General features: G+C 42.4%; 1 protein-coding gene across 6 annotated transcripts in view; it reads left to right on the forward strand.

Annotated features, from left to right (window-relative positions):
- Nucleotides 1-405: 405 nt before the first annotated feature.
- Nucleotides 406-14,737, forward strand: part of adat1 (adenosine deaminase tRNA specific 1) — a 33,969-nt gene continuing 19,637 nt past the window's right edge. For 2 of the 6 annotated variants that reach the window (XM_078400806.1, XM_078400807.1), the window contains exons 1-3: nt 406-477; nt 11,654-11,833; nt 13,327-13,395. In XM_078400806.1, the coding sequence (XP_078256932.1) occupies nt 426-477; nt 11,654-11,833; nt 13,327-13,395 (301 nt within the window). In that variant the 5' untranslated portion in view covers nt 406-425. Of the gene's footprint in view, nt 478-7,634; nt 7,706-7,735; nt 7,827-9,137; nt 9,238-11,653; nt 11,834-13,326; nt 13,396-14,737 lie in introns of those variants that run through there. The other 4 variants (XM_078400808.1, XM_078400809.1, XM_078400811.1 and 1 more) reach the window with 4 other exon arrangements.

Below are 14,737 nucleotides of genomic sequence, written 5' to 3' on the forward strand. Positions count from 1 at the left end.
TGAATTTTTCACCTCGTCTTCGGCTCTCCGGTGTCTGGAAACGTCCAGAACATGCCCACGTGACGAGGACGCCAGCGGGAAGGTCGCTCACTCAGCGGGGAGGGTGAGTGCACATGCGCAGTGCCGTGAATCTGGTCGTCTGGCGAGTACCCATGCACAGTGCCGTGAGTCTGGTCCTCTGGCGAGTGCCCATGCGCAGTGCCGTGAATCTAGTCATCTGGTGAGTGCCCATGCGCAGTACCCTAATTCTGGACCTCAGGCGAGTGCCCATGCGTAGTGCCGTGAATCTGGTCTTCTGGCGAGTGCCCATGCGCAGTACCCTAATTCTGGTCCTCAGGCGAACCCGCATGCGCAGTGCCCTAATTCTGGTCCTCAGGCGAACTCGTATGCGCAGTGCCCTAATTCTGGTCCTCAGGCGAGTGCACATGCGCAGTGCCGTGAATTTGGTCCTCAGTCGAGGAGGCAGCAATGGTGAAGGTAAAGTGTGTGTTCCGGTGGTGTTTTAAGTCTGACACGTTTATGAATGATTCCATGTGATTCTGTCAACATAAACAGTAAACTGAGACGATCTAAGTCCGAACCCATGCTTCCCGAAGGAATACGAAGATTAAATAATCACAAGAGCAAAGCTGCACATTTGGTCGCTGAATCTCCCAGTTGCTGATCATTTTAACTCCCATTCCCAATCCAACCTTCCCTCTGCAACTCCCTGGTTAAGTCATCCCTTCCCACCCCTTCCCCAGGTACCTTCCCCTGTAACTGCAGGAGATGCAACACCTGTCCCTATCCCTCCTCCCTCGACTCTGTCCAGGGACCCCGACATTCCTTTCAGGTTGGGCAGAAGTTCTCTTGCACCTCCTCCAACTTCATCTACTGTATCCGTTGTTCAAGATGTGGACTCTTATACATCGGCGAGACCAAACGCAGACTGGGCGATCGTTTCGTGGAATACCTTCGCTCAGCCCGCCTGAACCAACCTGATCTCCCAATTGCTAAACACTGTAATTCTCCTTCTCATTCCAACACAGACCTTTCTGTCGTCGGTCTCCTCCATTGTCAGGTTGAGGCTAAATGCAAATTGGGGGAACAGCATCTCATATTTTGCTTGGACAGCTTACAGCCCAGTGGTATGAATATTGATTTCTCTCACTTCAGGTCGCCCTGGCATTCCCCCTCTCTCTCTCTATCCCTCCCCCACCCAAGTAGTAATAGCTTCTCGTTTTCACCCTACAAACAGCCTATTTCCTTTATCATCCTTACTTTTTTGCATATCTTTCATTCGTCGTTCTTTATCTCTCCACATCACCGTCTATATCTCTCATTTCCCTTATCCCTAACCAGTCTGAAGGAGGGTCTCGACTCGAAACGTCACCCATTCCTTCTCTCCAGAGATGCTGCCTGTCCCGCTGAGTTACTCCATCTTCGGTTTAAACCAGCATCTGCAAGATAACTGAAAAGGCAATACGGGGAGAAAAGATGAGGTACGAAGATAAGCTAGCCAAGAATATAAAGGAGGATAGTAAAAGCTTCTTTAGGTATGTGAGGTGGAAAAAATAGTTAAGACAAATGTGGGTCCCTTGAAGACAGAAGCAGGGGAATTTATAATGGGAAACAAGGAAATGGCAGACGAGTTGAACAGGTACTTTGGATCTGTCTTCACTAAGGAAGACACAAACAATCTCCCAGATGTACTAGTGGACAGAGGTCCTAGGGCGACAGAGGAACTGAAGGAAATTCACATTAAGCAGGAAATGGTGTTAGGTAGACTGATGGGACTGAAGGCTGATAAATCCCCAGGCCTGATGGTCTGCGTCCCAGGGTACTTAAGGAAGTGGCGCTAGAAATTGTGAACGCATTGGTGATCATTTTCCAATGTTCTATAGATTCAGGATCAGTTCCTGTGGATTGGAGGGTAGCTAATGTTGTCCCACTTTTTAAGAAAGGAGGGAGAGAGAAAATGGGAAATTATAGACCAGTTAGCCTGATATCAGTGGTGGGGAAGATGCTGGAGTTAATTATAAAAGAAGAAATTGCGGAACATTTGGATAGCAGTAACAGGATCGTTCCGAGTCAGCATGGATTTACGAAGGGGAAATCATGCTTGACTAATCTTCTGGAATTGTTTGAGGATGTAACTAGGAAAATTGACAGGGGAGAGCCAGTGGATGTAGTGAACCTAGACTTTCAGAAAGCCTTTGATAAGGTCCCACATAGGAGATCAGTGGGCAAGATTAGAGCACATGGTATTGGGGGTAGGGTACTGACATGGATAGAATATTGGTTGGCAGACAGGAAACAAAGAGTAGGGATTAACGGGTCTCTTTCAGAATGGCAGGCAGTGACTAGTGGGGTACCGCAAGGCTTGGTGCTGGGACCGCAGCTATTTACAATATACATTAATGACTTAGATGAAGGGATTAAAAGTAACATTAGCAAATTTGCGGATGACACAAAGCTGGGTGACAGTGTGAACTGTGAGGAGGATGCTATGAACATGCAGGGTGACTTGGACAGGTTGTGTGAGTGGGCAGATGCATGGCAGATGCAGTTTAATGTGGATAAATGTGAGGTTATCCATCTTGGTGATAAGAACAGGAAGGCAGATTATTATCTGAATGGTGTCAAGTTAGGAAATGGGGAAGTACAAAGAGATCTGGGTGTCCTTGTATGAAGAAGGGTCTCGACCCGAAACGTCACCCATTCCTTCTCTCCTGAGATGCTGCCTGACCTGCTGACTTACTCCAGCATTTTGTGAATAAATACCTTCGAATGGGTGTCCTTGTTCATGAGTCACTTAAAGTTGGCATGCAGGTGCAGCAGGGAGTGAAGAAAGCTAATGGCATGTTGGGCTTTGTGACAAGGGGAGTTGAGTATAGGAGCAAAGAGGTCCTTCTGCAGTTGGACAGGGCCCTAATGAGACCGCAGCTGGAGTATTGTGTGCAGTTTTGGTCTCCAAATTTGAGGAAGGACATTCTTGATATTGAGGGAGTGCAGCGTAGGTTCACCAGGTTAATTCCCAGAATGGCGGGACTGTCATATGTTGAAAGACTGGAGCGACTAGGCTTCTATACACTGGAATTTAGAAGGATGAGAGGGGATCTTATTGAAACATATAAGATTATTAAGGGATTGGACACGTTAGAGGCAGGAAACATGTTTCCAATGTTGGAGGAGTCCAGAACCAGCGGCCACAGTTTAAGAATAAGGGGTAGGCCTTTTAGAACGGGGATGAGGAAAAACTTTTTTGGTCAGAGAGTTGTAAATCAATGGAATTCTCTGCCTCAGAAGGCAGTGGAGGCCAATTCTCTAGGTGCTTTCAAAAGAGAGCTAGATAGAGCTCTCAATGATAGCAGAGTCAGGGTGTATGGGGAGAGGGCAGGAACGGGGTACTGATTGTGAATGATCAGCCATGATCACATTGAATGGCATTGCTGGCTTGAAGGGCCGAATGGCCTACTCCTGCGTCTATTATCTGCAGTTCCTTCTTACCCAATCCATCCTTTCCGTCCTGGGTCTTCTCCATTGCCAGAGTGAAGCCATGAGCAAACTGGACGAAAATCACCTCGTATTCCTGTGAGGTAACTTGCAACCCAATGGTATAAACACTGTATTCTCCAATTTTAGCTAATACCCCCACTTTTGTCCCCTCTCTCTTCCCTGTGCCCCACCTTTATCCATTTCTCCTAGTATCCTGTTCTCCATAACCTTCCATGTTTATACATCCCTCTGTACTTTCATTCCACTTCTTATCTGATGCCCTATTATCTCCCTTTCATCTCTAACCTTTGTCCACCTAACTGCTAATCAACCCCCCTCACCTGTTTCCACCTATCACTTGCCAGGGTTTGTCTTGTCCCCACCACTTTCCCAGCTTTCTCCCCAACCACAATCTGTCTGAAGAACGGTTCTGACCCGACCCAAAATGTCGCCTGGCCATGTCCTGCAGAGATGATGCCTGATCTGCTGAATTACTGCAGCACTTTGATCTTGTTTTGCTTTTGGTACAATGCCATTAAACTAGAAAGGGCAAAAAAGATTTATGACTCTAAAAAGAGTTTAAATTATATGGGGTGGCTGTGTCTTATTTTCCCTGAAGTATGTGAGGTTGAAGGGTGATAATCTGAGGGGTTTAACTAAGACAAATGGTCACAATCTATTTGTCAGGGTTGGGAAATGTAAAACTAAAGGGCATATGCCTAAGGTGAGAGGGGAAAGATTTAAAAGGCTTCTTTTTCCACAGAAGGTGGTGGATGAGGTGGTGAAGGCGAATACAATTATGACATTTAAAAGACACATCATTTAGAATATACATATTCCTCCATTCACGATATAGCCATGTGCCTATCTAAAAATCTGGTAAATGCAAAAGTCTATAAAAGACTCTTGGACAGGTATGTGGATAGGAAAGGTTAGGAGGGATGTGGACCAGCTGCAGTGAAGTGGGGGTCACTGGCTTGGTTCGCACCCCTCCCAACCCTTCCAAATTTGGCGGAAAGTTTCCGTTTTCTTATTTCATTTCCGCCATTCTGATTTTGCCTCACATTTTTCCGCAAATGTAATTGCAATTTGTCAATTCGGCCACTAGAGGTCGCTAGGGCTTCTGCGAGAAATCCCCCGCGCCCTGGAAGTCTCTCTGAAAATGTGCCACCTGGGCTGGGCAAGGCAGCCAATCTCATCTTTATCGGGACTTCCATGGCCGATCGGTGGGTTGAATTTGCAACCTGCGGCCGGGGCTCCGGAACTCCAGCCCAGCTGGAGCCAGCACATCTATCCCCATAGCCGACTTCCTTGGCCGGCTGGATAAACCAGCAAAGCTCTGGAACTAAGAGTGCTAGAAAATCAGTGGTGTAACTGTAAACAGTAAATATTAAATTTAAGTGCAAGATTATATAACTATATTAATTAATTAAGACGGGGCTAAAATATAAAACACAGCAGAAAAGCCAATTACCACCTTTTTGGGCTGATTATCAGTTAATGTGCGAATTTACTTCAACAAGTACATCCGTATGCTTAGTCGAGTCGCATATATCAACTCTTCATAACTTAGTCATACATTTTATGACCATTCAATACCTAGAGAATTTGGATGTGTAAGGAAAGAGCAAAATGGAAAAACAAAAAAAACAATTTTTTCTTTAGGTTACAAAAAGTATCTCTGTTCAGTAACCTATCTATAAATAGCAGAATATACTCATGATAGGCCTGACATTGTACATGTAGTCCAAGAAATACAGACTGTTGGAAATAATAGTCATTTTTCACACATGAAATGCGTATGCGCATTTGGCGTGCATACTTTTTCTTTGCTGAAAAATTGCATTACGCGCCATATTATGAATTTTGATGTAAAATTCTGAATTTGGGACATCAAAATTATGAATTTGTAAAATCATATGTTGGAAGGTCTGGGTTAGGCACTTGGTCAGTTAAGTTGGGTCATAGGCCTGTTTCTGTGCTGTTTATATGATGTTCAGGTTAGTTTATCATCTACATCAGTATACATGTTTGCATTCCTTTGTTCTCATGAAACTCATAGAGTAAACAGTATACATGGTCATGGAAGGTAGAACAATAAATACAACAATGGATGTAAAAGAGCAGAATGTTGCAAAGAATGCTGTGCAGTCTGAAACGGTGATTAAACAAAATACTAGAGTATGAATTCAGGAGTCAGATAGCCGTGAGAAAGAAGCTATTCCTAAATTTGGATATCCCAGCTTTCCACTCCTGTATTTCTCTCTTCTACCTTCAACCCCAGAAGGTAGAAGAGAGAAAAGGGATTGGCCAGGGTGGCATGAATCTTTGGCGATACTTCCAACCTTCCTGATGCAACGCACTACAAAGAGTGACTGGATGGATGGAAAGAAGTGTTGTGTTGTTCGTCCTTCGGGTTCGAAGTTGACCATGACTTCACTTTCAATCTTATTATTTTGACCCCTGCCAGCCGCGGTATGCTGGCTGAGGTTGAAGTCACGAATTGCGCTTGACTTGGATTTAAGTGAGGGGGAGTTGCGCAGATCGTCGGCCTCACTCTCTCATCCTGGCCTATCGGGTTCCAGCAGCAAGACATAGGAAAGAAGTAATGATCCTGTGAAGGACTGGGCTGTGTTCACCACTCTGTAGGTTCAGGTGGCCAAAGCAGAGCAGTTGCTACACCAGGCTGAGTTGCATCCTTTCAAAATACTTTCTCTAGTGCAACTGTAGAAGACTGAGAGAATCCTCATGGACCTACTGTATCAACTCAGATGCCTCAGAAAGTAAATATACTGAGGGATTTTCTTGATCACTGCATCAGTCGGAAGCGACCAGGTTAGGGTAATGGTTATTAGGATGCCATGGAATTTAAAGCTGTTGACTTTATGACTCTGTATGTTCTTCATGCGGATTCTTCAATTTTCATGGGTCTTCTAGGATTTCATCCAGGAGCAGAGTTTAATGATGGAGTGGATAATTGGTTTTTTAAATTCTGAAATGCATCAGTCATTTGTTGTTGACACAGAGAAAGATAGGAAAGTAGTGGAGTTAAGGTTGCAGTGAGTTTAACAATAATTTTACAGAATAGTGGAGCAGGCTCGAGGGACTCTTGCTCTTTTTGTGTGTTCTGTAGAAGTACTTGTTTTTTGGGAGTGTATTTAAGACTCCAGTCTAATGATTTTCATTTTCATATACTGCATTGATAAAATGTTGTGCCTGCATCTTTATTGTTATTTCGTGAGATGATATCATACTGAAGAGCTTGATGTAAGTTTTCTTCAGAAAAATAGAAAACTGTACCTTTATTTGACAAATGTTGAGTTGAGGTAATGTTAATAATAAGCTCTCTAAAAAATGTACTGCAATGGTACAAACTTAATTTGAATAGAAGGACAACTTCTAATGCCTGTAAGTTTATCGATATCCTAATCATGGAATACATTGGGTATATTTTTTGATTGCACAAAATGGATTAACGAATAAATAATCTACATTTACCGAATGTGTTTAATTTATCATGGAGACACATGAGACTACAATGGCTGGAATCTTGAGTTTAATGTACGAGGTGTTTTTGCCTTTGCATATATGCCTCATGTTCCACTTCTGTGACTAGGAATTTTAACAGTGAAGTGACATTGATTTCTTCACATTGACGTGTGTTACCTATAAAAAGATTATGCAGGTCATCGCCTGGTTTTATACCAAACTGTTTGCACTGACCAGATGAGAATGAAATGGGGGATTGTGCCTGGCTGGTAATCTCAGTGTTATTTTGTTAGGCTTTGCCAAATGTCTTTTTGAATAAAGCACTTGTGTAGAAAAGAATATGCCTTCTGTTTTGATTTGACCTGACGTAAACCTGCATAATAGTTCAGGCTAACTACTGTATAAATAGCTGTATCAAAATATTCAGATTTGGATAGCTGTAATAAGAAATTATGTCTGCTAGCCATTCCTTCTTCCATATCTGTGGCAATCAGTTCATAAAATTATAAAAGGCAAGATTATGCTTGAAATTGCAAATAAAAACACAAAATGCAGGAAACACCAGTTGTTGGGCAGCATCTGTGTGAAGACAAACTGTAAACGTTTGTTGTCAATGGCTTTTATGAACTGAGAACAAATAGAGATTTGTAACACATTTTGTTCTGCAGAAAAAGAAGAAAGGAGAAAAGAGGAAAATCTGTGGTGGGGTGGAAGGCAGAGGAACTGAAACAACAAAAATGTAAGATAAAAGGAGGTGCTAGTTGTACAAGGGAATAACTAGTCGGTCTGGTGAAGGTATAAATGGAAGCAGAACAGTCCTCTGAAATTACTAGGCAGTAATCAGCTTACCAGAATCAGCTGTGAGTTCATCAATAATTGTTTTTATTTCAGATTTCCAGCAATGTGATTACAGACTGACCTTGTTGCTGCTTTACCTGCCTAAGTACCACCCCGTTTCACTTTCACATTCATCATTTTGGATATGTAATTACTTTTACCTTTCACTTTTCACAGACCCACCTTTTATTGCTCTGTCCCCTTCCCCTATGGCATTTCAAATCATCATCATCATCATATATATACAGCCGGAAACAGGCCTTTTCGGCCCACCAAATCCGTGCCGCCCAGCGATCCCCGTACATTAACACTATCCTACACCCACTAGGGACAATTTTTACATTTACCCAGCCAATTAACCTACATACCTGTACGTCTTTGGAGTGTGGGAGGAAACCGAAGATCTCGGAGAAAACCCACGCAGGTCACGGGGAGAACGTACAAACTCCTTACAGTGCAGCACCCGTAGTCAGGATCGAACCTGTCTCCGACGCTGCATTCGCTGTAAAGCAGCAACTCTACCGCTGCGCTAACTTTTCCTATTTGCTGTTGAAAGGTCATCATCATAATGCATTAGATCTATTTCTCGCTCCCCTGATGTTGTTCAAGTTCATGAGCATTTTCAAAGTTTCATTTCTTTTTTTAGTTTAACCTGGCCTTTCATTTGAGCCTGAGATGAGCTTTATGAAACAACTGCACCATCATTGACATGTTACCCTGGGAATAGATTATGCAAGCCAAGTGGAGTTTATTGTAATATGTACAACTACGGTGAGATAGGGGCACAATGAAAAATCACTGGCACGTGGACACAGACAAATGCACAAAAACAATTGATACATAAAGTAAATGTAAAGTGGATGAATAGGAACAATACTGTAAAAGAAAACAAGACATTAATGCCAAAACGTAATTTTAAAAAACAGGTCCATGGTACAGCCAGAAGTGGGCCGTGGTTTTCCATTGTCGAGGTAGGATTAGGGTTTTCGCAGGATGGTCACAGTGAGGAGAGAGCATGGCCTGGATGGGGATTCTTGATGGTAGATGTTGCCTTCTTGAGGCAGCACCTCTTGTGCTTGCTTTCAATGAAGGCGAGGTCTGTACCCATGATAGATTGGGCTGAGTCCACCATTCTCTATGGCCTCTTGCATTGCTATGTGTTGGAATTGCTGTACCAGGCCATGATGCAATCAGTCATGACACCTACAATACATCTGTAGAAATTTTCAAATCATCTACTGCTTGATGAGGCCCTCGTTTGCATGTCTTGCATTTCCTGTGCTGTGTTGGCAATGGCCATCTTTTATGCATTTAAGCTCCCCATTCTTACACAGATTTGTCTGAACTCAGCGTTCTCTGCTGCCAGGGTGATGCCAAACGCAAACTAGAGGAACAGCACCTCATATTTCTGCCTGGTGAATTTTCCAATTTCAGGTAACCCTCATCCTTTCTCTCTCCCTCTGATCCAACCCAACCGAGCCCCACATTACGCAGTTTCCCCTTCCCCACTTGGTTGCATCTGCCTGTCACCTACACACTGTACCTATTGTATCCCCTATCCCTATCTCCAACTGGTTCCATCTGCACATAGGCCAATGTAAAGATATGGAGGTGTGGTGAGCTGGTTGTCAGCGTGTATGTGTGAATTGATAGCTTTCAGGTAACTTTGCCAGGGCCATGAATTATGCCAACCATGACACTCTTTCTGACTCTGCTCTGACATTGAAGTCCAGAGGGAATTTGGAGCCAGATCACAATTTGTAAATGTGCTGAGTAATCTGTGCACAGGTTAAGTCTTGCGCAAGTTTAGAAGTTGAAAGGATCCAAGGAAAATAGATAAGTTTCAGGTAACACAACGTTTTGTTGATTGAATGAAGCATATTTAATTGTTTGAGGATTTTCCTGTTTTTTTTTTTTACGGTTTGCACGTTTCAAGATACATTAAAGTATGTATTTTTTAAAGGTTTTTGAGTATTTTTGAACATTTATTCACAAGCAAGGAAAATCTTCTGATAGTTTTGACAGCTGTTAAGCACATGGATGTGGGTTAACTTGCTGCCACAGCATTGTCAGGAGATGTGTGGTTTCATGGTAGGAATGCTGTTCAAACCTCAAAGGACGAGCTGACTTTGGGGAACAAGCTGCCATTGTTAAATGTGATATTGTCAGAATGGCACAACACTCACCAACTAAAATAATCATCTTGCTAGGTCTAGTCTGTAAGTTATGACACATATCCACCTCACCTCACATCCGGAATCTTGGAATCATCCTTGATCAAACCCTCTCCTTCGACAAACACATCAAACACATCACAAAGACAGCCTTCTTCCACCTCAAAAACATTGCCCGTCTCCGTCCATCCCTCTCCTCCACAGCTGCAGAAACCCTCATCCATGCCTTCATCACCTCCCGTCTGGACTACTGCAACAGCCTCCTCTATGGCGCACCCTCAAAAATCATCAATAAACTTCAATACATTCAAAACTCCGCTGCCCGTCTACTCACACACACCTCGATCCGTGACCATATCACCCCCGTCCTTTATAAACTCCACTGGCTCCCCATCCCCCAGAGAATCCAGTACAAAATCCTCCTCATAACCTACAAAGCCCTCCATAACCTGGCCCCATCCTACCTGACCGACCTCCTCCACAGGCACACTCCCACCTGCACCCTCCGCTCTGCCGCTGCCAATCTCCTATCCCCCACATCCGGACTAAACTCAGATCCTGGGGGGACAGGGCTTTCTCCATCGCTGCTCCCACCCTATGGAACTCACTACCCCAAACCGTTAGAGACTCCTCCACACTCACCACATTCAAAACATCGCTGAAGTCTCACCTGTTCAGTACTGCCTTCAACCACTGAAGGTCACCTCACCTTCTGTCTCCTTTCTCTGTTCATTTATTTATTTACTTATTTATCTATTTATTAATTTCCCTATGTTCTCAAAATCTCTGTAAAGCGTCTTTGAGTATATGAAAAGCGCTATATAAATAAAATGCATTATTATTATTATTATTATATCTGTAGATGAAAATTACAAGAAACTTAGAATAGACTTTTGGGGTAACCAATGGAAATGATGCAAGAGTAAGATGAGAAATTATTGTTATGTGGCTGATATGTCTATGGCTGGATAGATCAGAATGAAATCATTGTGTCGATTAGCTGGAGAGATGTTGGAGGAGGATAGAGTAGTTAACACTTGCAAAGACTGTTGACAGATTAAGAACAATGAGGAGGGATGAATTATCTATGGTACGAACAGCATCGAAAAGAGATTTCATTTTCATGTCAGGACAACCCTGCGATTCAAACATTCAGCAAGGATTTGTGAAGTGCAACGCATTCATTCCGCTTGCAGAGAAAAAAGAAATCGGAGTTGGGGTAGTAGTTCATAAGGATGGAGGGGTGAAGAGATTTGCTGGAAGGGAGGTGGGATGAAATGGATTTAAAAGAAAGGAGCTCTGTTCCCGAGGAAAAGGAAACAGTAATAACAAAGAAGAGGACAGCTGGGAAATTAGTTGCTCAGTACTCTAAAAATGAATGGTGGGAGGAGTAAGAATACCTTATGACATGATGAACAATTCAAAGCTGGGGCAATATGGGGAACGGTGAAGCTCAGAGGACAGGATTGAAAGGGACATGGATGGAGAAAGATACGAAGAGATACGACTGAGGCGGCATAATGAAGAAATGTGAGGTGAGGACACCAGGGGAAGTGAGACTTATGCAAAATGCAGAGCTTGAAGACGGAAAACATCATGGTGCTTCACCCTAACTCTTCACAGTGTGTTATTTCCGTATCCATTTGTCACAGTGATTTTCATCTACTTCCTCTTAGGATTTTCAGCAATGTGGACAGCAGATGAAATTGCCAGTATGTGCTATGCACATTATTCTACCAAGCTACCAAAGAAAGGTCTGCCAAATCCTGGACAAGAATGGACTCTGCTTGCAGCTGTGGTAAAAGTTGATGAGAAACCAAACATGCAATCAGTTTGCAACAGTGAGAGCAATGATGGTGAGAAAGCAGAAGATTTCTGGAACCTGACATAATTAATCTTTCGCTGATGTGCATTTTAAGCAGTGAGAACCTTGGCATCCAATAGATATAAATAAGCTGATCCGTTTTGCAATTCCAACAAGAAATTGCTACTTTTAATTATTTCCGATTGCTCATTTCTATAATTTTCAGTAGTAGACAACAGATAGTCTATGGGCCACAGCTGACCTTGGAGGCAAGCTTTCCTGCCTATCCCACAGCTTGTGATACTGGGCTGGGTAAATAACAGATCCTTCTGATTGGTGCTGTTTCTTTCCATGTGGATGCTAGATGGTCTTGGATGCTTCAAGCTACCTGTCATTTTTAAATTAAATTTGAAAAACGCACCTTGTAATTAGCTAAATTGCCAGCAGCCAGTCATTTGCCACTTTGTCAAAGCTGTATGGATGCAGGAAGATTATTCCAGAACGTTAGGTTTGCATCTTTTAGTGGCCACATTGTTAATAGTATATTCAAATACCCATCTGAAATTGTCAACCCATTAATACCGTTTCCTCCGCAACTCCCTGGTTAACTCATCACTTCCCACCCAAACCACCCCCTCCCCAGGTACTTTCCCCTGCAACCGCAGAGATGCAACACCTGTCCCTATACCTCCTCCCTCGACTCCGTCCAAGTACCCCGATAGTCTTTCAGGTGTGGCAGAGGTTCACTTGCACCTCCTCCAACCTCATCTACTGTTCCAGGTGTGGACCTATATATCAGTGAGACCAAGTGCAGGCTCGGCGATCATTTCGCTGAACACCTCTGCACAGTCCGCCTAGGCTTACACGATCTCCCTGTGCTAAACACTTTAACACCCCCTCCCAGTCTGGTTTCTCTTCCCTTTTGTTATTTATTCTATAGCACAATGGATCTTGTACATGAGAATGAATTTTGAGTGAGAAAAAATATTTGGTGTGGTTGGTAGGGAAAGGAAGTGAGATACTGTGTATTGAACGTCTCATCATATTTGAAGAGGGTACAAAAAATTACATCAATGGGCATGTTTTTGGCATATTTGTCTTACAAAATTAACTTTTCCATATTTCACCAATGGCACGTTGGTGCATCACTTTGGATTGTCATTGATGATTTTAGTTTATTAATTTACAGCATGTGAACATTGTTGGCAGTGCCAGAATATATTGTACCTAATTGCCCCTCATCTGAGCAAGTCGTTAAGAATCAATCACATTGGTGGGTCTCTGGTCACACGTAATCCAGACTGGGGAAGCACAGTGATTTCCTTCCTTGAAGGATATTAAAGGTTTTAATAACAGTCAGTAGTTTCATCACATAGTTATGAGTTTTTAAAAAATAAAGTCCAGATTAATTTAGCTGTATGATGTGAATTCATGTCTGCTATTCGTGGTACTGAAGTCTGGCTGCTAGACTAATAATGTTTTTTATAATCACATGTTAATGTTTGAAGCAAAATAATCTGGGATTTTTTCATCTATCTCTTGCAGTATACCTGGAAGTTGTTGCTATGGGAACTGGATCAAAATGCGTTGGACAGACAAAAATGAGTAAAAGTGGTAAGCATTTTAATAAATTAATGAGATAATGGTACTTCCTAGCTGTAACATTTGTATTGTATTCTATTTGTTGCAAAGTTTTAAACAGTGTGTTTCATTTACCAAACTCTTTATATAGTACTGAAAAATGTCATACTGTACAGGATTCTGCAAAATGAACTCAGTGATAAACTTTTCATAGCTGAAAGCTACATGGGTTCAATAATGGAGAGAAGGTGTTTTATATTCATTATAGGTATATTAGGTTTGCTAATCCATTTCTATTTTCATTGAGTTGATTAGTAACCTAGGATTATAGGAAGAAGTGATATCCAATCTGCCCTGTAAACCTGTTCCTTTATCCACTTATTGATCTACACCGAAACTTTATCTCACCTGACCATTATGTTTGGTCAGGAAGTGAACTCTCCCTACCTAATCCCACCGTGGGAACATCCGCATCATGCAGACTTATTCAGTATAAGAATGCTGTTTTAATGGAGATGAGCATTTCCACACCCCATGAGTAAATTGAAAACAAATTAATCTGTTCATTTTCATTGTGCAGTACACCATTAGAAATTGGATCCATTCTCTCAGAATAGTGACTGGATAAGTGACTGGAGAAAAGGGAGACTTTTCTCCCTTGAAACCAGAATTTTTAATTATAATAATCTGTTAATGTAAAATCACTTTGAAAAGGAAGTAAAGCAGAAATGTTCTTACGTGACCCATTACTTAGCTTTGTATTTGTTTTTATTTTTCCTGCCTAGATGAAACAAACTTGTATTTTCTTGGATCCTCCGACATTGGAAATAAGTTCCAATGGTTCCCACTTCCTTTCAGTTACAATGTAGTCAGAAGAGAATATGATGCTGGCAATTCTTTGGTAAATTCAATGTGTGAAACTGTAATATCTCAGGAAGGCCAGCTCTGTCCTGAGTTGCCCCCTTGACTCAGTACAGGCGGTGGGAGAGATGAGGATGATGGCAAAGATAACATCGCTGCTGGACAACAACTCCCACCCCATGCAGGACACTGTCACTGCACTGTAGCTCCTTCAGTGACAGATTCCTTCACCCCAAGTGTGTGAAGGAGAGATATCGGAGGTCCTTCCTTCCCGCTGCTGTGAGATTGCACAACCAGCCCTGCTCCCAGCAGACCAGTCAACAGACCAGTTAACAGTAACAGTTAAAAAAAACACAGTAAATGATGACAATTATCCTTATCTTTATTTTTATTTATAATGAATGTCTCTTGCTATCCACTTTGCTGCTGTAACACTGCAAATTTCCCCGGTGTGGGACAAATAGAGGAATATATTATTATTATTATTATTATTATTATCCTGAAATAGTTTTAT

Source organism: Rhinoraja longicauda, chromosome 6 (assembly GCF_053455715.1).
Source record: "Rhinoraja longicauda isolate Sanriku21f chromosome 6, sRhiLon1.1, whole genome shotgun sequence".
In the NCBI taxonomy this organism is placed as follows: domain Eukaryota; kingdom Metazoa; phylum Chordata; class Chondrichthyes; order Rajiformes; family Arhynchobatidae; genus Rhinoraja; species Rhinoraja longicauda.